Raw genomic sequence first — 20,774 nt, forward strand, 5'->3', positions numbered from 1 at the left:
CAATAATGAGCTATTAAAACTAGTTTTCTGTTTTTTAATATATGAATGTATTTGTGCACTTTTTCATTCATTCAGTTCATTTAACATTCATTTACATTAAATGTAATTACTATTATGTTTTATATGTATCTACTTTGTATTATATTCTTAAATATTGTATTTTAATTGTACTTTTAATAATAATACTTATAATCATCATTATTATTTTTTGCCTAACATTGAATTTCAACACTAGCCGAAAAATGCATATTAGGCAATGTTAATGTTAATGTTAGGATGTTTAAAGGTTGTTTAAAAGTTTTACCATCATCAACATTAAAATGAACGTTCAACGTTTAATCAAGAATTAAACTAAACTACACATGTAAAATATGTTTTATTGTTAGTATTATTGTGCTTAACATTTTTTAAAATCCCTACTTAACAAAAATACAAATTCTTAATTTTGAGTGTTCTTTTATGTGAATTGTTTTTTTCCAGCCAATCGTAGTGCAGGGGGCGTGGCCTCGCTGCATGAGTACCGCCCCTCTCAGGTAGGTCCTGTGCAGTTGAAGGTGAAGAGTCTCCGCGCGCAGCTGCTACTGAGAGGAGAGGAGCTCAGACCCACTTCAGGTAAAGATAATGAGCTAATAATGACTTTTATACCATTTATATATATAAATATAATTAGTATAATTAGTAATTTGTTATTTGGGTAAAGTTTATTTAATTTGCACAGTAAAATCTGATTTTTGTGCTGTTAAATTGTGTATTCTTGGTGTTGTGAGGTGAGGCTGGAGAGCTTAATGTAGTTACAGCAGTTAAAACATGCAATATATATAATTATATATCCTATAGTTGTGTTATTTCTGTTATAAACTGTTTATTCAGCCAGCTGCTCTGTTTGTACAGTTTTAGAGCTGAGTTTTATGAGTAAGGCTGGGCGATATTGCCTTAATTTAAATCACATTATTATTCCTTAATGTATACTGAAATAATAGAAATTGTATATATATATATATATACATATATATATATATATATATATATATATATATATATATATATATATATATATAGGGATGCACAATGATATCGAAAATATATCGGTATCAACTTATAATTGCTTTCACTAAAAATATTTTAATGCATTGATACATAGTAACTAACTAACTACAAAAAAATATTTATAGCAACAGTATAAATAATAAAAAGCTAGAAAACATAGAAATTCATATTAGGATTGTAAATTGTAGGGATGCACATTGATATCAGAATTATATTGGTATCAGACGATTATTGCTTATTAACTTAAAAATTAGAAATAGAAAACTACAAAATAGAAATAACACTGGGATTGTTATAGTCTAAATAGCAGGGATGCACGATAATATCGGAATTATATCTGTTAAAGACGATAATTGCTTTTTTTTATTTTAGAATTACCAGCATTTGCCGATATGGTTAATATATTAAACCGATACTATTTTTTAATAGTTTTAAACTTAGACCTTATAACAAATGTTATATATCGTTATATATGTGTTTATTCTATTCTCTTCTACATATTTTATATAAATATGTATATTCTTATTGATATCGGCGGATATGGAAATGTGTTATATCGGGTATCAGCATCGGCTCAGAATTCACACATCGGTGCATCCCTAATTATATATTGTGATATATTAATTTTGAAAATGAATTATTCTTAACCAGCACTGTTGTAAACAATTTAATTTACGATAGTAAATTAATACAGTGTATAAAACAACATATAGCCAGCTAGCTAACACTCATTTATTATAAACTAGTCTTGTGTTTTAGGACTAGCTGTAGAAATAATTCGTTTTATTTTTCTTTTTTATATTGAGATATCCACTCCTCAGTGCTGCAGGGCTGTTTATTGCAGGTTATGAAGTTACAGTATGCAGTTATTGTTATGCATAATCTCATCCGTTGCATGACATTATGTCAGGTTATCCATCTGTTTATAGTTATAATCTGTATTAGTGCTCAGCTGAGGGTTATATTAAGCAACGATACATGCAGGGGTCAGATGTGAGCAGTAATCTCTGTATGTGTGCAGCGTATATATGTGTGTGTGTGTGTGTGTGTGTGTGTGTAATCTGTAATCCTCAGCTTTTCTCAGCGCCCTCATTACTTTACACTGTGGGGTCATCGATCAGTCGTGTTTTTTTTTTTAAGTGAATTGAAGACAGTAGTCACTTAACATCATCGTAAAAATTAAGAATATTATAGAATTTATATTGTATATGCTTGGGATGTTTAATTTGAGTTAAATCTGCAGAAAGGCCAATAAAAATAAAGCATAATGATAAGCCTGTTATAATAAGAATTATTTGTGGACGATATATCGTCACAGAAATTATTGCAATAATCAATATTATTGTGTTATTTTAAGACCATTAAATGCCACACAATGACACAATGATAAAGGAATAGCATGAGAAAGCTATTAAACCCTTTTATTATATCATTTTTAACATTACCACAACATTTTAATTAATCATATATATTTATCATTATATTTATATAACTTATATATTATGTCCATATGTCCATTTATTGTACAATATATCGATATTGTAATTATCATGACAGGCCTATATACTAGTGCATCTAAAAAAAAAAATTAAAGCACTGATTTAAAAGTTACTTTATTCCAGTAATTCAGTTCAAAATGTGAAACTCATATATTATATAGCTTTATTAAACACACAGAGTGATCTATTTTAAGTCTTTATTTCTTTTATTGTTGTATATTATATGATTATGGTTTAGAGCCAATAAAAACCCCCAAAAATCTATATATTCAGTATATAGACAATGTAAGTATTATTATATAAGATCAATTGGTACTTTTAGCAGTGTGGGCAGTGTGCCAAGTCCTGCTGGAAAATGAAATCCAAAGTCAGTGCAGTGTTTTCCCGAGAAAATCTTACAGTATCTTACAGTTTTTCCCTTTGCTGACAACTTTTATTAAGATGTGGATTTCCTTTTTCAGCAGGACTTGGCAAACTGCCCACACTACCAAAAGAAGCAATTGTACAAAGTAACTTTGCAATGAAATATTCTCATTTTTTAAAATTGTACTAGTATATATACTGTATTTCTCACATTATTGATTCATCAATGCGTTTTCTTTTGTTGCAAAGCGAATTTTTCATATTTTCCTGCACTAAAAAGCTGTTTTTTATGTATTTTTTCATCACAGGGAGTCAGTTGTGAAAATTGAGCCACAATGGGTCGCAAAGAGATCAACTGCAGCTGGAAGAAAGTCACCAATAACATCAAGGACGTGTTTGAGTTTAGGGAGATTCTCGGATCGTAAGTTTTCAACCAGTTTTCAATCAGAACCACCTTACTTTTACACTATTATACTTTTTATCTTGTGCAAACATCTTGAAAATTAAAAAAGGAAATTATTAACAGCTGCCACTTTAGAGAAGAAGCTGTTTAAAGCTATGTCTCAGAGCTTTAGCGTTAGCTTTTAGCATTTCTCAGCATAATTAATGCCATTAGAAGGCTAATCCTGGACACACCAGCACTGCACTTGACTCACCTGGTTGGTGTGAATAATGTTATATAACACACACCTCCTGATGTCACCTCCAGAAGATGCAGTCACACTCATCCTGCACATATTTACCTGTTTAATTAAGCACACCTGTCTAATTAATACTGATTTAGACTATAAGTCTACAGACTGCCGCAGCTTCAGCCCTCAGAAACACATGCTAAGATACACGTTCTGCGTTTGAGTCAGAAATCACAGGATCCTGAAGCTGTTTCTGGGTCTCAGTAAGCTCTGTTGTCTGTTGAGTGGATTTTCACCAGACCTACTTCGCCTGTTACTGAAGAGGAGTCACTTTAATCTGGGATTGTCTCTGGCATGGACAGATTATTGGATTAAAGGGAAGAGAGGCCAAGCTCCATTTTTATCAATGGAGCCACTTCAACTTCTACTGAACCCTCTACTGGAACATCTACTGAACTTTTACTAAAACCTCTACTGAAATATCTACTGAAACCCCTTCTGGAACATCTACTGAAACCTCTGCTAGAACATCTACTGAACTTCTACTAAAAGCTCTACTAAAATATCTACTGAAACATCTGCTAGAACATCTACTGACAAATATACTGAAACCTTTACTGAAAATTCTACTGAAACCTCATAGCATTTTATTAGAGGTTTTAGTAGAGATTTCATTATACTATTCAGCAGAGTGTTCAGTAGAAGATTCAGTAAAGGGTCCACTAGAGGGTTTAGTAGAGGTTTCAGTAGAGATTTCAGCAGACGTTCAGTAGATATTTTGGTAGAGGTTTAAGTAGAGGTTCAGTAGAGTTTTCAGTAGAGGGTTTAGTAGAGGTTTTAGTAGAGGGTTCAGTAGAGGTTTCAGTAGAGGGTTTAGTAGAGGTTTTAGTAGAGGGTTCAGTAGAGGTTTCAGTAGAGGTTTTAGTAGAGGGTTCAGTAGAGGTTCAGTAGAGGGTTCAGTAGAGGTTTCAGTAGAGGTTTCAGTCGAGGGTTCAGTCGAGGGTTCAGTAGAGGTTCAGTAGAGGTTTTAGTAGAGGGTTCAGTAGAGGTTCAGTAGAGGTTTCAGTAGAGGTTTAAGTAGAGGTTTAAGTAGAGGTTCAGTAAAGATTCAGTAGAGGTTTCAGTAGAGAGTTCAGTAAAAATTCAGTAGAGGTTTTAGTAGAGAGTCCAGTAGAGGGTTCAGTAGAGGTTTTAGTAGAGAGTTTAGTAGAGGGTTCAGTAGAGGAACCTCAGATCTTCTGAACCCTCTACTGAACCCTCTTTTAAAACCTCTACTAAATCATCTACTGAACCCTCTACTGAATCCTCTACTGAACCTCTTGTGAACCCCATACTGAACCTCTACTGAAACCTCTACTAAAACCTCTACTGAAACCTCTACTGAACCCTCTACTAAAACCTCTACTGAACCTTCTAATGACTCCTCTACTGAACCCTCTATGGAATCCTCTACTAAAACCTCTACTGAACTCTTTATTGAAACATCTACGGAATTCTCTGCTAGAACATCTACTGAACCCTCTACTGAATTGTCTGCTGCATCATCTACTGAACTTCTACTGCACCCTATACTGAAACCTCTACTGAACTTCTACTGACCCTTAGTGCTCTAACAGTGTTTCTGCAGATCTTCAGGGTCTGGCTCAGTGCTGTTGGTTTATCTTCTCTCTTTGTGGTCATAGCTGGCACTGGTCTGGGTTGCTGTGGCCAGGTGAACAGATTTGTATGTAAACTGGATTCAGTCCAGCTCTGGATTAGTTAACAGGATTGGAGAACTTCACGCTTCAGTGTCTCCATCTCTTTGTGGAATCTTCAGCTGTGGCCAGACTACCAAAACATGTGCAGTGGAGATAAGATACGCTCCAGATTAAAGTGGGACGCCTGGAATCCCACTGAATCTGTGCTGAGGTTTAATCAAGCTGATTAATTGTTGTATTTTATTTACTTACTGGGACCCTCTTACACACTTAGCACCAGAGTGTCATTGTGTCTTTGCTATCGTAACAGCAGGAAAAGTAATGAACACCTGACTGTTGACGTCTGTCTAGGCTGTATTCAGTCAGTGGTGAACCTCTGCATCTGCTGCCAAGATAGCAATACACCATATCTACATCATAATTGTAGATATATACAGAAGCACTGTTGCTATTTAAACGATGCAGGAAGAAGGAGTCAAAATAGACTGTTGGCGAGGTGTAAGGTAGCGATGAGCAATGCAACACACCTTGTGAGGTCAGACTACCCCTCTTTTACAGTGTCACCAGTTGATACTGCATGCCTAGACAGCATCACAACTCACAGTTGTGCCGATTATGCTGTCTCGGACTCCGGCTGCTGATGCCGATGCTAATGCAGCAAATAGCATCTCTATTTCTCACCAACATTTAGCCAGAATCCTATAAAAAACATTGATAGCAACCACCTGGTAATGCATCTTAGCAACCACTTATCAACACCTTAGCAACAACATATCTGGAATACCTTAGCAACCAGTAGGAACCACGTTAGCTGCAGAGCTTGTTGCAAAAAGCAACACTTTGACAATAGTTATATACGACGTAATAATATCTTGCAGCACAGCTATCTAACAACAACAACAACCTATGAACACCATATTAATATAGTGCAACTGTTTGAAATATAATTAAAACTGAATTAAATCATTTATAAAGCTTGTATACTCCAGTTATAATCAGATCATCTGTAAGGTGCAGCATTGATTTCAATGCCTGTAAATTCTATTTCATGTGATTGTACTGTGCTGCAGGTGTGTTTAGAGCTTTTAAATGTGTTCATTGAGGTGTTAGAGGAAGTGTGTGTGTGTGTGTGTGTCCTCCTTCTGTCTGAATGAATGTGGAGCAGTCTGAACGCTCTGACGTCACGCCGCCTGCAAAGGAACATCCTAGCACTGCTCAATTAAAGGATTAGTGTGTGTTACAGAGAGAGAGAGAGCATGCATGTACATGTGGGTTTCACACATGGACGTGTGTGTGTGTCTTTGAATGTGTGTGTGTGTGTGTGTGTGTGCGTGTATACAGTACCAGTGAAAAGTAAAGAAAAAAATGACTTTAAGAAAAAGTGAAGCTCAGTCAGACTGAAAGTATCCTCAAGTGGAGTCACCTCACTTCAAAAAAATTAATCTTAGCAAGTGAAATTTTCTAAATTTAAGGCAATAAATCTTATTTTCTTCTCTGATAAGACTTTTTGTCTTACTAAGCATTGTGTAAGTGTTAGATTATCTTGCTTATTTTAGGGATATTATCTTTCTTATCATTTATCCTTCTTATTATCAATTTTACTTAGAATTTAAACCTTATTTTAAGTCATTTGAACTCAAAATAAGCACAATCAATCAGAAATCAAGTTATTCTGATTCATGTGTCTAAAAACAGTGAGTTTTTTTGCTTGGTTTAGGTGTTACTTCACTCATTTTGAGACTTGGCCATTGCTTTTTGTAAGAAATCTTACTAAGAAAATTTAGCTTACCACATTGGCAGATTGTTTTGCTTAATATACATATATTTGTCTTAATTTGCATATATTTTGTCTAGTGCTTTTTTTGCAGTGCTTAAAGACCATAAAAATGTTATGATGATGAAACTGGCACTCATCAGGACCACCCCTGGAAATAATACCATTAGCTACTTTAGTTTTGATGCTAGAGCTATGCTAAAAAGTATGTTAAAGTATGGTAAAAATATTATATCTCAATATATGTACAGTGTTTACTGCAATGTTTTGATACACAGAAAAAGTGCATCAGTGGTGGCTAAACATCATCCAGCTAATAAGGACTAAATATTATGTTATCCTTCTTAAAATGTACAGAATGAATATCGTCGATAAAATAAGAATATTCATGACTTACTATCCAGCTCTACTTGAACAATCACCCAATACCACCAGTAAATGCTGGTTTAAAATTAGATTTGATATTTTACACACTAACACTATCATGCCAAAGATTGGAGCAAAGCTGTTGACAGTTTAAACTGTGTGTGTGTGTGTGTGTGTGTGTGTTCTTTGTGACAGCAGGTGTTTACAGAGATCAGGTGGGGTTGATGCCTTGTGTTTGGGTGTCTGGCTGTCTGGGAAAACAGGGTTTTAAGTGTGTGTGTGTGTGTGTGTGTGTGTGTGTGTGTGTGTGTGTGTGTGTGTGTGTGTGTGTGAATCTTCCTTAGGGTCAAAGGTGTGAAAAGTATCTCTGTTCATTATTCTGTAGGTAGAATAGAGTATAGATACTAGTGTTTAATAAAATACTTCTGTAGAAGTTAAATAAGTATCACTACCACTTTAAAATAAGACTACCTTTATAAAGGGTTTATAAATGGTTTACAATTAGTTTATTACTGGTTACTAATTAGGTGGTAAAGGCCTAGATAGTAAATGCCTTATAAATCATTAATAATCAGTTATAACACATATGTAGAAAGAGCAACAGTATATTCAGGTCATTGTTGTCTTTTCTACGTATGTGTTAAAACTGATTATTAATGATTTATAAGGCATTTACAACCTAATTTGTAACCATTAATAGACTAATTGTAAACATTTATAAACCCTTTATAAAGGTAGCCTTATTTTAAAGTGGTACCGAAGTATCAACTCAAGCTTTATACTCTTTAAGTAAAAGAGTAAAAGTACTGGTTTCAACTACTTTTATAAAGTATAGAAGTAAAAAAGTAACCTCATGAGCTTAAAGAACCATATAAAATGAAAAATGCTGATATTGTTCTTTAGCTGCGTATTTTTTTTATAATACTTTTTTTATAATACTTTGTCTTTCCCTGCTTTATAACAGTATAATGTAATTAATTTCCTGTGGTGTGTATCTGTGTGTGTTTGCAGAGGCTCCTTCTCTGAGGTGTTTCTGGTGAGGGAGAGGAAGACGGGGAATTTCTATGCTCTGAAATGTGTGAAGAAGAAGCAGCTGGACCACAGCAACCTGGAGAACGAGATCACCGTCCTCAAAAGGTCAGAGAACATCTCATCACTTCTAGGGCTTCTATTTAAATGTGTTACAAGCATTATGAGTCAGTAAAATAGCAGTAAAACAGAATATAAACGAGTTAATCAGCTGCTGTTTTAAAGTGATTCCTGAAGGTGGCGTCTCACTGTCTTTCTGTCATTTGTGGTTTTTTTCAGGATTAAGCATAATAATGTGGTGAGTCTGGAGGATTTCTATGAAACACGGACTCACTACTACCTCGTCATGGAGCTGTGAGTACTTTTTTATATACATGTATAGATAAATAGGGTTTAGACACACCTTAAATTCTTTGTTTTTTCAGTATTTTTAAATGTTCTGCGCTGTAGATTAATACTAAACTCCTCCAAACTATGAAGAAAAACATATGGAATTATTTAGTAAATAAAAAAGTGTTAAACAAACCACAATATGTTTTATATTTCAGATTCTTTTTGCTTAGATAATCAGTTATGAACATCTCTGCTGGATTTTCTCAGTCAGTTTTATGAGGTAGAGTCTCCTGGAATTCAGTCTTTCAGTTAACAGCTGTGCTGAACTCATCAAGAGTTAATTACTTGAATTTCTTGTCTCTTAATAAAGTGTTTGAGAGCATCAGTTAAAGTAAAGTAGTGAAGAGGTAGAGTTACAGGTATACAGTGAATAGTGAATATTTGAGTATTGTTCTATAATAATCCAGATTATGAGAAGCAAAAACTAAATAAAGAAAAAAAATGGTCAGTCAACCTGAAAGTCAATTTAAAAACTTTAAAAAGTGTCCTCAAGTGCAGTCACAAAAAAGACCAATCAACAACTTTATGATGATGAAACTGGCACTCATCAGGACTGACCCAGGAAAAAATAGATCAGAGTTACCAGCCTCAGAAACCACAAGTTAACAGAGTATGTTGGTTTGTTTAACACTTTTAAGTTACTGCATGATTCCGTATGTGTTCCTTCATAGTCTTCATAGTTCATTCACTATTTATTTATTACGAAATTAAAACATTAAATAAGAAGGTCCAAACCTTTACTGGTACTGTATATATACTTAGTACATATGCATAATTATATTTGTGTGTTAATATGTATGTTTCTGAGTTTTAATGTGTGTGTGTGTGTGTGTGTGTGTGTATCAGGGTCTCTGGAGGGGAACTATTTGACCGTATTCTGGATAGAGGTGTTTATACAGAGAAGGATGCCAGCCTGGTGATTCGGCAGGTGCTGGAAGCCGTGACTTACCTGCACCAGAACAGCGTCGTCCACAGAGATCTGAAGGTACACTGTGGGCTACACACACACACACACACACACACACACACACACACACACACATACCATATTTTTCGCACTATCAATAAACATCTATTTCAATAAGCATTTATTTTCTGGTCTATATTCATGCATAAGGTGCACCGGATTATAAAGTGCATATTACGTGACACCAGTAAGGAACAGCGGCATCGCCATGTTTTCCCTTCTGATTCGGCATGTCTCACCACTGAGTGAAGCTAAACGAAGTAAACTCAGTAAACAAAACTGTAATTCTTTAAAGAAACATTTTCTTTTAAACTTAAACAAGTGCTGGATGTTAATCTACACAGATTTCTCTCCTGAAAACTGTTTATTTGGTGCTTTAAAACGCTTCTGTTTATTTACAGTAAGCTTAGATTTCCAGATTTCCACTAAGGCTGGGTGCAGCAGCATTAGCATTAGCGGCTAACCACTAGCCCTAGCCGTGTTTAACGGCTAATGCCATACGACAATGTTAAACTGAGGAACCCTGAGTGCTTTGGTAAGCCAGAATGATATTAGCTAACAGTTTGTCCCACATAGCTTGTTTTAGCACTGTAAACATGCAGGCTAAAGTCTACTATACTCACCTCTGTATGGCGAAAGAGCTAGCGCTTAGCACGGTTAGCGGCTAATGCTAATACTGCTAAACTGAAACTCCTGTATAACTCTGTACTTCAGTGGAGTGGCTTTACTGCTCCTTAATACCTGACTGATAGAATTAGTATACATAAGTAACACCGGATTATAAGAAGCACTGATGATTTTTGGGGAAAATTAAGGATTTTAAGTGCAGTTTATAATGCGAAAAATACAGTAGTTAGGGAACACTGGATTAACACAAACACACAGATACTCACTGTTGTCTTCTTTGTCCTCAGCCAGAGAACCTGCTGTTCTATAACCAGGATGAAAAGGCTAAAATCATGATCAGTGACTTTGGATTATCCAAGATGGTGGATCATGGCGTCATGCAGACGGCATGTGGCACTCCTGGATATGTCGGTATGTAGTGTAGTGTGTGTGTGTGTGTGTGTGTGTGTGTTTTATGCGTTTGTAGGCCTGTAACAATATTATTGTCATTTTAAACCCATTAAATGCCACTGATATCATAATAAAAGCATAACAAAGCAATTACACCCTTTTAAATACTACAAAACTTTTTAATTCATCATAATTAATCAGAGTTTGGGAAATATATACTTTTTTCTTCACCTACTGCAGTTTGTCCATTCTGTGTGTGTGTTGAGTCGCAGTAATTGAAGCACTGATTGGTCATTTAGCATGACTGTCTAAAATACTGTTCACTATTATATATGTATAACATGTATATATAATATATATAACAAGCACACAAATAAACCATAACTATTTATCTATTTATTGTTCAATAATAAGTTGATAATGTGTTTACCGGTATACAGTATATACCAATTTTGATTCTCTCTCTCTCTCTCTCTCTCTCTCTCTCTTTGTGTGTGTGTGTGTGTGTGTGTGTATGTGTGTGTGTGTTCTTCTTATATCACAGCTCCAGAGGTTCTGGCCCAGAAGCCGTACAGTAAAGCTGTGGACTGCTGGTCTATTGGAGTCATCACATACATTCTGTTAGTACTCCTAAATACACCTACACGACTATGTATATTTATGACCTTGCGACCAAAAATGAAAAAAATATTCAAAATAATTTAAAATGCAAAAAAATTTACGGCAAACAACATTTTCTTTGAAAAGCAAGACAAAATTAGTTTAATTTTGTTTGTGAAAAATGTGTTCAGTATTCTGCATTCTGTATCTGGCCTTCAGCCTTTTGTTTCACCCCAGAATGATGTTGGTGCGCCCATTCCCAATATCAATTATCCAATCTTGCATACATACAGAGCATGTTTGTGTCACAACATGTGGGATCACTGATCACTTGTGGTGATTTTTGGTTAAAATAAAAATTGCAATATAAACTGACATAAAGATCGTAAAAGAGTGCAGAGTTCAGGGAGCATTAGATCGTAATCTTTACATTAATATTTGGGATATGCTCCAAATCTCCTATCATTAATACAAGATCTTGGTGGGAAATTAATGCAGCTCTGGACAGAAATAAACAATATTGACATTACAAAGGCTAAAGGTCGAGAAAGTTTGACCTCTTTTTTGGCCAGGCAGTGTGAATAAATAAATATATATATATGTCAGGGTAGGGTGCAGGAAGGACGAGGAGGCGGATGCAAACGCAAACTATACAAAAATGTATTAACAAAAATAAACACAAAATAAACATGGAATAAAGAAACCAGGACTGAAGAAACAAGCAAAACCAGGGAGCACTGACAGACGTGAAACGTACAAGAACCGACAAACTAACACTAACAACAGAGACGCTTAAATACACACACAAGGCGGGAAAGAGAACAGGTAACACCTGGGGACTGACTAATGAGGGGCGGAGCTACAAATGGACACAGGTGAGTGGAAAAACACCAGGGAAGAAACACAGAGAAGCCGGGTCATGTGAGAATAACATAGACATGAGAATAGACAGAAAACAGCCAAAAGATGTGACAATGTATATGAATAATATATATATATATATATATATAAATATATATATATATATATAATATTCATATTACATTCTCGGGTTTATAGTCTTATGATGTTCTTGTTGTGTTCTGTGCAGGTTGAGCGGTTATCCCCCCTTTTATGATGATAATGAAACTCGTCTGTTTTCGAAGATCATGCGGGCGGAGTACGCCTTCCACTCCCCCTACTGGGACAACATCTCTGAATCAGGTATTATTTCCCTCACTTATGAACACACACACACACACACACATTATCACAATCCCTAAAAACGAGCTGTTGTGTGTTGTGTGTGTGTAATATCAGTGTTATGTGTGTTACAGCTAAAGACTTCATCAGGAACATGCTGGAGAAAAACCCTAAAAATCGTTTCACCAGTGAGCAGGCCCTGCGGCACCCATGGTGAGGAGCAGCGTGACTCTGTGTCCTAAAAGCATATAGAGTACTATATTTCTGCACTATAAGCTGCACTAAAAATGCTTACATTTTCCCAAAAAAACAACAGTGCTCTTGTAAGAGGAGAGTATAATGGACTGTAGTCTGCGTGTTTAAAACAAGCTATGTGGGATGAAACGCTAGCTATCGAACAACATTTACGTCCTGCTAGCGCTGTGGTTAGTGACTAAAGCTAATGCTGCTGCACCCAGCCTTAGTGCTGAGGAAACTTCACTAAAAACTCATTCTTAGACAAAATATTGGGAATCTAAGCTTACTATAAATAAATGGAAGCTCTTTACTCACCAAAATGAACAGTTTTCAGGAGAGAAATCTGTGTAGATTTACATCCAGCACTCGTTTGACTTTCTCGGAAATATATATATATATATTTTTAAGGATTACAGTTTTAGGCTTAGTGAGCCTTATAATCCATTGCGCGTCCATTACGAGTAACAGAGGGAAGCAGTGAGAGGAACTTTCTTGGATTACTTTACTTTTACTTTTATACTTTAAGTAGTATTGAAACCAGTACTTTTACACTTTTACTTAAATAGTAAAAAGCTTGAGTTGAAACTTCTATAGAAGTGTTTTATTAAACAGCAGTATATATACTCTATTTTACGTACAGAGTAAAAATAGGAGATACTGGATTGGATAATTTGGCTTATTAAAAGAGTTTTTGACACATTTTGATCTGATTGTTCTGCAGGATTAAGGGGGAGACAGCGTGTAGTAATGATATCTACCAGTCGGTGTGTGAACAGTTCCAGAAGAACTTCAAATCCAAGTGGAAGGTAGGAACAGTGTGCTTTTATATTTTATAACAAGTTTAATGAGTATTTTAGATGTTGGGAATTTGTAGCAAAACAGACAGTTGGTCCTGCTGTCTGTTACCCAATGTATTTCATGACATATGCATTTAATACAATGGAAAAATAGAACTTAATTTTTGGTACAGAAACCTTTGTTTGCAGTTAGAGAGATCAGATATTGTTTCTGCTCCATCCTGAAAGACTTTCTTTTGGATTTAACTCTGCAGACTGACTAGGCCTGAAATCTGAGCTGAAATGCTTCTTACAGAGCTTAAGAGATTAGTTGCCCTGACTGTGTGTTTCGGGTCATTGTCATGCTGGAAGACCCAGCCACCACCCACCTTTAATGCTCTTACTGAGGGAAGGAGGTTGTTAGCCAAAATCCCCACCATGACCACATCCATCCTCACTTCATTATGGTGTCTTTGCAAAAAAACACGCCAAAAGGATGATGCTTCCACCCCCATGCTTCACAGTTGGGACAGTGTTCTGTAAGCGTGTTTTTAATGTGGGTTGATGGTAGTGTCCACATTTGATTGAGACTCTTTAGACTTTAATTATTGTTTTATAGACCATTTTTTCTGCTGTAGGGTGTTTCTAATGGTCATCAACCTGAGGATATAGCTTTAAGCCTTAGCTAAGGCCTCTACATTTTGACATTTTGATCTAACCTTAAAAATGAGAGAGAGCCAGAAGGTAACATAGACATGATGCCACCCTGAAACAATGGCATCCACCCATTCAACCGTCCACAACCATAAATGATCACATAGATAAAAAACTATTTTTTCCACTAGGCTAGGCCACTCCAGAACCTGAAAAGCTTATTACAGAGCTATTCCTTAGTTTCCCTGGCTTTGTGTTTCGGGTCATTGTCATGCTGGGAGACCCAGCAACCACACTTCTTTAATCGAGACTGTTGGCTAAAATCTTGCAATACAAGACCCAATTCATCCTCCCTTTAATACAGTGCAGTTGTCCTGTCCCCTTTGCAGAAAATATACATTTAATTAAAATTAAAAATGGAGTAATACAGAGTTATTTGTTTGTATGTGTTTTTATTACAGCGTGCCTTCAATGCTGCGGTGGTGGTCAACCACATGAAGAAGCTGCAGTTATCTCACAGTGAGCCGGCGGTTTCCCAGACCCCCCCGCTCATTCAGGTGGTTGACGTGTCCGACAGGCTCCACCCAGACTGCGTCCTGGACTCCAACGGGAACCCGTCCACAGGTCACGCCACCCTGGCACCCAACGGAGACGCCAGCCGAACCCTGTGCCCACTGAAGGCCTGCAAGAGTGAACCCCACCACGCGCTGGTCGTCACGGAGACCGGAAAACACGCCTACCATTCAGAGTCCGAGCTGTCGAGCACAGCCAGCGGGTAAACACAAACTTTCTGCTTTTATTCTGTTTTATAAAACATACTGCCACTTAAAAATGATGAATTTGGGAGAAATGTTGTCTGTAGTTTATAGAATAAAACAACAATGTTCATTTTACTCAAACATAAACCTATAAATAGCAAAAACCCAAAGTGGCCTCAGGTGATTTTTTCCAGAGCCAGCCTTAGATATATTATTATCACAATATATATCTTAATATATCGCTATACAACTGTCTATGATACGGCCCAGCATCTGTGTAACTGAAGAGAATAAAATATATACTACTAAATAATAATCAAATACCAGGAATTATGGATTTATTGGGGTCAGTTTACCAGTTTTCAGTTTTTTATTACAGTGCCACTATGTGGAGTTATAATAAAGCAGTAACTTTAGTAAGTTATATTGGGGGCGTGGCTTAGGAAGTTTAGTGCGCCTACTGTATGTTTCAATAAAAAAAAAATCTATATATATATATATATTTGACACCACATATCATTGCAATACAATCAAAATAATACATTATTTGATTGAGATATTAATATATATTGTCCCACCCCTACTGTATTAAGAGTTCTCAATCTTTCCCACCTCATGGCACAGTTATAGGGAATTTAGAAAGCCTTTGTTTCAATAAAATGATGTATATATTTGATGTTTGTTTTAGTGGGCAGAGTGTGACGCATGGGGTGAACAGATCTGGTCAGCCGCTGCAAACCGGAGTGTGTTCTGTGATGTGATCAACACACTGCTGACTGACAGATGCCAATCACTACAGGTTAGTAATTGATGCATTATTTACTATTAACTTTTACATCTTACATCCGCAAACTTTTCTCTACATCTCTAGTGTCCCAACAATTTCGATGTTCAATGTTCATTGCTATCTTATACCACTGATTCGACATGTGCAGATTTAAATCAAAGTATACTTTATTTAATAAAGTATCAGATTAAGGGGTAGTCAAAAGAACTGGGGCCAGGTCGGGCCGGGTCAGGCTCTGCTTTTTTAATGCTATTTTTATTTTATATAAAGCTATGCAAGATAATCACAATATAGCAAAGTGACAAATCAAACTGTGTGTGTTTTAAGAAAAATGTTGCACAAGTTATGTTATAATCGCCTTATTGCTTTTTTTGTGTGTTTTGCACTAAGGTTATATGTTTAAAAAAAAATAAAATGTTTGTTCAGAAAGTCGTTGTAAATTATGTTATTGTTCTTGATCTATTTCGGTTTATGTGTTGTTGTTTTATGTGTTTTGCAATTTGTTTGTTCTGAAAGTGTTTTATATTCTTAAACATTGGTAATTATATTAGCGTAGATGGGGAGATCTGTTTTTAAAAAAAACATTATTAAAAAGAATAGGTCTATGCTTCTTCAGTGTTGCAATGTTAATAAACATCATTCTGAACAGATTTCACTCATTTATACAGAAACCGAAAATTATTTTAAAACGTATTAATGCTGTACTTATTAAAAATAATGTGGGGTTTAAATCGGGCTCAGGCGCACAAAAACATTTTTGGGCCCAATCTAAGCTCTAGAATGGAACCACAGTTTAACTTTCTCACTCTTCCCTGTGTGTGTGTGTGTGTGTGTGTGTGTGTGTGTGTGTGTGTTTTGTTTCTGCAGTGTTTAAGAAGTAAACACGTATCTCCGTTTCCGGGTCTGGATGATCCGGTTCTGAGCGTGCACAGCTTTTCTCTGGAGGATCCAAAACCACTCCGGAACCCGACTGAGCCCAGAGATACAGCCGTGCCACACACACACACACACACACACACACACTCATAAACACTGATATAACCACACACACTTTGGAAGCTTCTGTTCTTGTGTCTGATAGGAGCTGTATATCCATCCTGTTTCTGCATTAATAATGAAAAACTACATTTATTTCATTATGAATGATATTTTTATGTATTTATTATTCCCGTTATAAAGGGACGATAAGTGACTTCGCTCAGGAATGCTGAGGATGTGTGTGTTCGGGTCGACGGTGTTTCTTCGCTGATTGTACACACTCATTAACACTGTGTTTGTAGTGTGTGTGTCAGGTTTTATAAAACAGAGCGTTTTTATGCCTGAATTCATCACAGGTGGTTTATTTTCTTACTTAATGATATTTTTATTCTGATTTGTTACATGTTTTATTATAATAATGTTTATTAATGAGCTGCTTTTGAGCTGTTTTTTGCTGCTTTTACTAAAGAATCAAGGATTCAGGGTTTTTTTATGGAACCTTTGTGCCACTTTTTTGGTTCCACAGTTGACAGACGTGGGTATGGGGATGAGAGCTGTTAATTAGAGCTATTTGATATGACTCAAAACCTAGTATTAAGATTATATTACTATAATTATGGTAATATTTTAGTACAGTAAAAGCCACGTGCTTAAAGATCTGCATTATATTATCTGATTTAAACATGATACAAAAAACCCCAAAAGGCATCTGTGTCATCATCTGTATATCTATATATGTCTTTTTACAGTATATTTTCCTGCCCTACATGTTCAGAGAATGCGTTTTGTTGCTTTTTCACTGCAAAAAGTAATATCTTGATAAGGTGAATGCTGGATATATCATGCAAGACCATAACTGATCAAATCTGATTGAGCGTTTGGCTTAAAAATGCACAAAAAAAGTGATTTTTGTCTTTTTTCTGGCTGCTGCGCCTGTGCAGATCTCCACAGTGAGGGGGCGGGGTTTCCCCTTTTCGCATGCTGACCCTCCTCTGCTCTCAGCACTGAATCAGCAATCTGATTGGTTCTTTTTTTTGCTGAAGGGCGGGATTTTATCCCATGATTAGTTCTACGAGAAACCCCATTCATATTGCATTCTTTATTAAAAATTAACACTTCTAATTAGATACATTCACATGAATTAAAACATATGGTTCTCATATAAGCTTATATTTAATATTAAACTACATTTACAAAACAATTTCCCATTCTTGCATGTGGTCATGTTCTCTGAACTGCACACTTTGAACTGTAACTGAACTTTCATCAAACTTTTGCTTTTTCTGCTGACAATAATCACATGTGCATATTTATATATAATCACATATAAACCTTCTATACTAATGCCTGCTTAACATAGAGAATATGTCACATTAATACAGTTAAACCAGTGAAACGAATGAATGCCAAGAAGTGTGTATCTTCCTCCGGGAGGGATTTTAAAGCTGATTTAGGAGTGAAATGCCATTTTAATTTTAATGTTTTATGTATCAGATATTTATTCCCATGCCAATAATCTGCACTGGAATGTTTTCATCAAGTGAATATTTATTAAAATTCATCATTAATCATTACAGTCTCCTGTTTTCTTTATAGTTTATAGAGAAATTAACCAAACACTGCTTTAATAGAGCTAGTAATCTGAACCGTAGCCAATCCCATTGTGTGGGAGACAGGGGTTCAATTCCTGCTCTGGAAACTGGGCAAGACTCCTAACACTTCTGTAACAGGAATACGTTTGTAAGTCTCTCTGTGAAAGCTAAATGACATAAATGTAAAAAATATAAAAAATATATAAATTAATATTAAAAACAGTGTAACAGTTAAAATGGGATTTCATTATAATAATATTAGTTCTTTCTGACGTAATGATGTACCATATTTCTCACACTTTAAGGTGCACCATATTATAAGTATCAATAGACTATCAATAGACATCTATTTTCATACATAATATGCATTGTGCAATACTAGTAAGGAACAGGGGTGTCGCCATGTTTTACTTCTAATTTAGCAGGTTTTTAAGCCACTGTATTTCTTTAAAAAACTTTTTTTTTTTAATTTATTAATTAATTAATAAATTAATTCAATTAATTTCCAATTATTCACAGTAATCGTAGAATTGCAGATTTTCACTAAAGCTAACAGCTAGCGCTAGCTGAGGAAGAGGAACCCTGAGTATTTCGGTAAGCCATGGTGATAGTAGCTAGCGGTTTGTCCCACGCAGCTTGTTTTAACACGGTAAACACACTACAGACTACAACTCTGAACAGCAAAAGAGCCAACTAGCGCTTAGCACAATTAGCAGCTAATGCTAAAGCTGTTCCAGTCTCACCTTTACTGCTACTTAATACCAGTCAGATTTTGGGGAAAAATAAAGGATTTTAAGTGCACTTATAGTCTGAAAAATACGGTAATGGCGCGTTTAGCGCCCCCTAGTGTTCCGCTTAGAACTGACACATGTTGAGTTTTGTGGCTCTGCTGTGGATTTCATTGATCAGCTCCTGCAGATACACGTCCAGACCAGCCAGACGCTCTGAAGATCTCTGCAGCTCCTCCTTCCCCTCCTGCAGGGAGCGCTCTTTATCTGAGAGACAGAGAAAAAGAGATTTATTTTAAAGTGTCCTGAATAATGGAAACAGTAAACTCTCATTTTCTGCGCTACAACTGCACACTCTCACCGCTTATCAACTCTTTGGCCCGGTTTCTGCACTACAACTGTACACTCTCGCTGCTTATCAACTCTTTGGCCAGTTTTCTGCGCTACAACTGTACACTCTTGCTGCTTTTAGACTCTTTGGCTCGTTTTCTGCTCTACAATTGTACACTCTTGCTGCTTTTAGACTCTTTGGCCCGTTTTCTGCGCTACAACTGTACACTCTTGCTGCTTATCAACTCTTTGGCCCGTTTTCTGCGCTACAACTGCACACTCTTGCTGTTTTTAGACTCTTTGGCTCGTTTTCTGCGCTACAACTGTACACTCTTGCTGCTTTAAGACTCTTTGGCCCGTTTTCTGCGCTACAACTGTACACTCTCGCCGCTTATCAACTCTTTGGCCTGTTTTTCTGCGCTACAACTGCACACTCTCACCGCTTATCAACTCTTTGGCCCGGTTTCTGCACTACAACTGTACACTCTCGCTGCTTATCAACTCTTTGGCCAGTTTTCTGCGCTACAACTGTACACTCTTGCTGCTTTTAGACTCTTTGGCTCGTTTTCTGCTCTACAATTGTACACTCTTGCTGCTTTTAGACTCTTTGGCCCGTTTTCTGCGCTACAACTGTACACTCTTGCTGCTTATCAACTCTTTGGCCCGTTTTCTGCACTACAACTGACACTCTTGCCGCTTTTCAACTCTTTGGCTCGTTTTCTGTGCTACAACTGTACACTCTTGACGCTTATCAACTCTTTGGCTCAACTATTTGCTGCGCTATAACACATAGGGTACATGTAGGCTACCCTGTAGGTTTAACACAAAAATAAAAATGATAAAAATAAGAAATAAATTGGCCTTTAGCCTGAGTTTAGGCTAAGTAGAGGGCCATGTACCATCAGCCTAAACCAAAATCCCACCAAATAAGCGAGAGTAGAGAGCTAATCCTGCATTGTGAATCTCCGATCAGCCTACCCATGATTTTCTGCATCATGTCTCTGGTTTCCTGGATGAGTTCTATGCCATCCTGGTGCAGATCCAGTAGCCGTTGTTGGGCTTCGTTAGCATCTGTGCTAGCGTTAGCATTCTGCTTTAACTTCTTAAGTTGCTCCTGAAGCTCTTCCAGCTCCTACACACACACACACACACATATACACACAATTATAGACAATTATACATAACTTAGCATACACATGAACAACATCAACAGTGAGCAATCAATAGACTGGGCTGTAGAGTTGCCAGGTGTCCAATTTTGCCAATTTTGTTGATTTTAATCACAGTTTTTATGCGTCTTGTCATCTCCAGATCTGAACTTCTATTAAAAGTGTGTAGAATGTAATCAAGAGAAAAGCTGAATAATTA

General features: G+C 36.2%; 2 protein-coding genes across 2 annotated transcripts in view; one reads left to right on the forward strand and one right to left on the reverse strand.

The window, feature by feature from the left end:
* The first annotated feature begins 543 nt into the window (after positions 1-543).
* Positions 544-18,328, forward strand: camk1ga (calcium/calmodulin-dependent protein kinase IGa). The gene is made up of 13 exons (XM_022682484.2): positions 544-612; positions 3,218-3,330; positions 8,390-8,515; positions 8,687-8,761; positions 9,647-9,785; positions 10,682-10,805; positions 11,329-11,404; positions 12,475-12,587; positions 12,701-12,779; positions 13,525-13,609; positions 14,695-15,008; positions 15,680-15,790; positions 16,646-18,328. Exons 2-12 carry the CDS (start codon positions 3,245-3,247, stop codon positions 15,750-15,752), a joined length of 1,290 nt encoding a protein of 429 aa, XP_022538205.1. The 5' UTR covers positions 544-612; positions 3,218-3,244; the 3' UTR covers positions 15,753-15,790; positions 16,646-18,328.
* A 225-nt stretch (positions 18,329-18,553) lies between these two features.
* Positions 18,554-20,774, reverse strand: part of lamb3 (laminin subunit beta 3) — a 48,290-nt gene continuing 46,069 nt past the window's right edge. Inside the window, exons 22-23 of the mRNA XM_049471806.1 lie at positions 20,385-20,538; positions 18,554-19,343 (exon numbers count right to left, since the gene is read on the reverse strand). Coding sequence (XP_049327763.1) covers positions 19,204-19,343; positions 20,385-20,538 — 294 coding nt within the window. The 3' untranslated portion in view covers positions 18,554-19,203. The remainder of the gene's footprint in view (positions 19,344-20,384; positions 20,539-20,774) is intronic.

This window comes from Astyanax mexicanus, chromosome 24 (genome assembly GCF_023375975.1).
Source record: "Astyanax mexicanus isolate ESR-SI-001 chromosome 24, AstMex3_surface, whole genome shotgun sequence".
Classification (NCBI taxonomy): Eukaryota; Metazoa; Chordata; class Actinopteri; order Characiformes; family Acestrorhamphidae; genus Astyanax; species Astyanax mexicanus.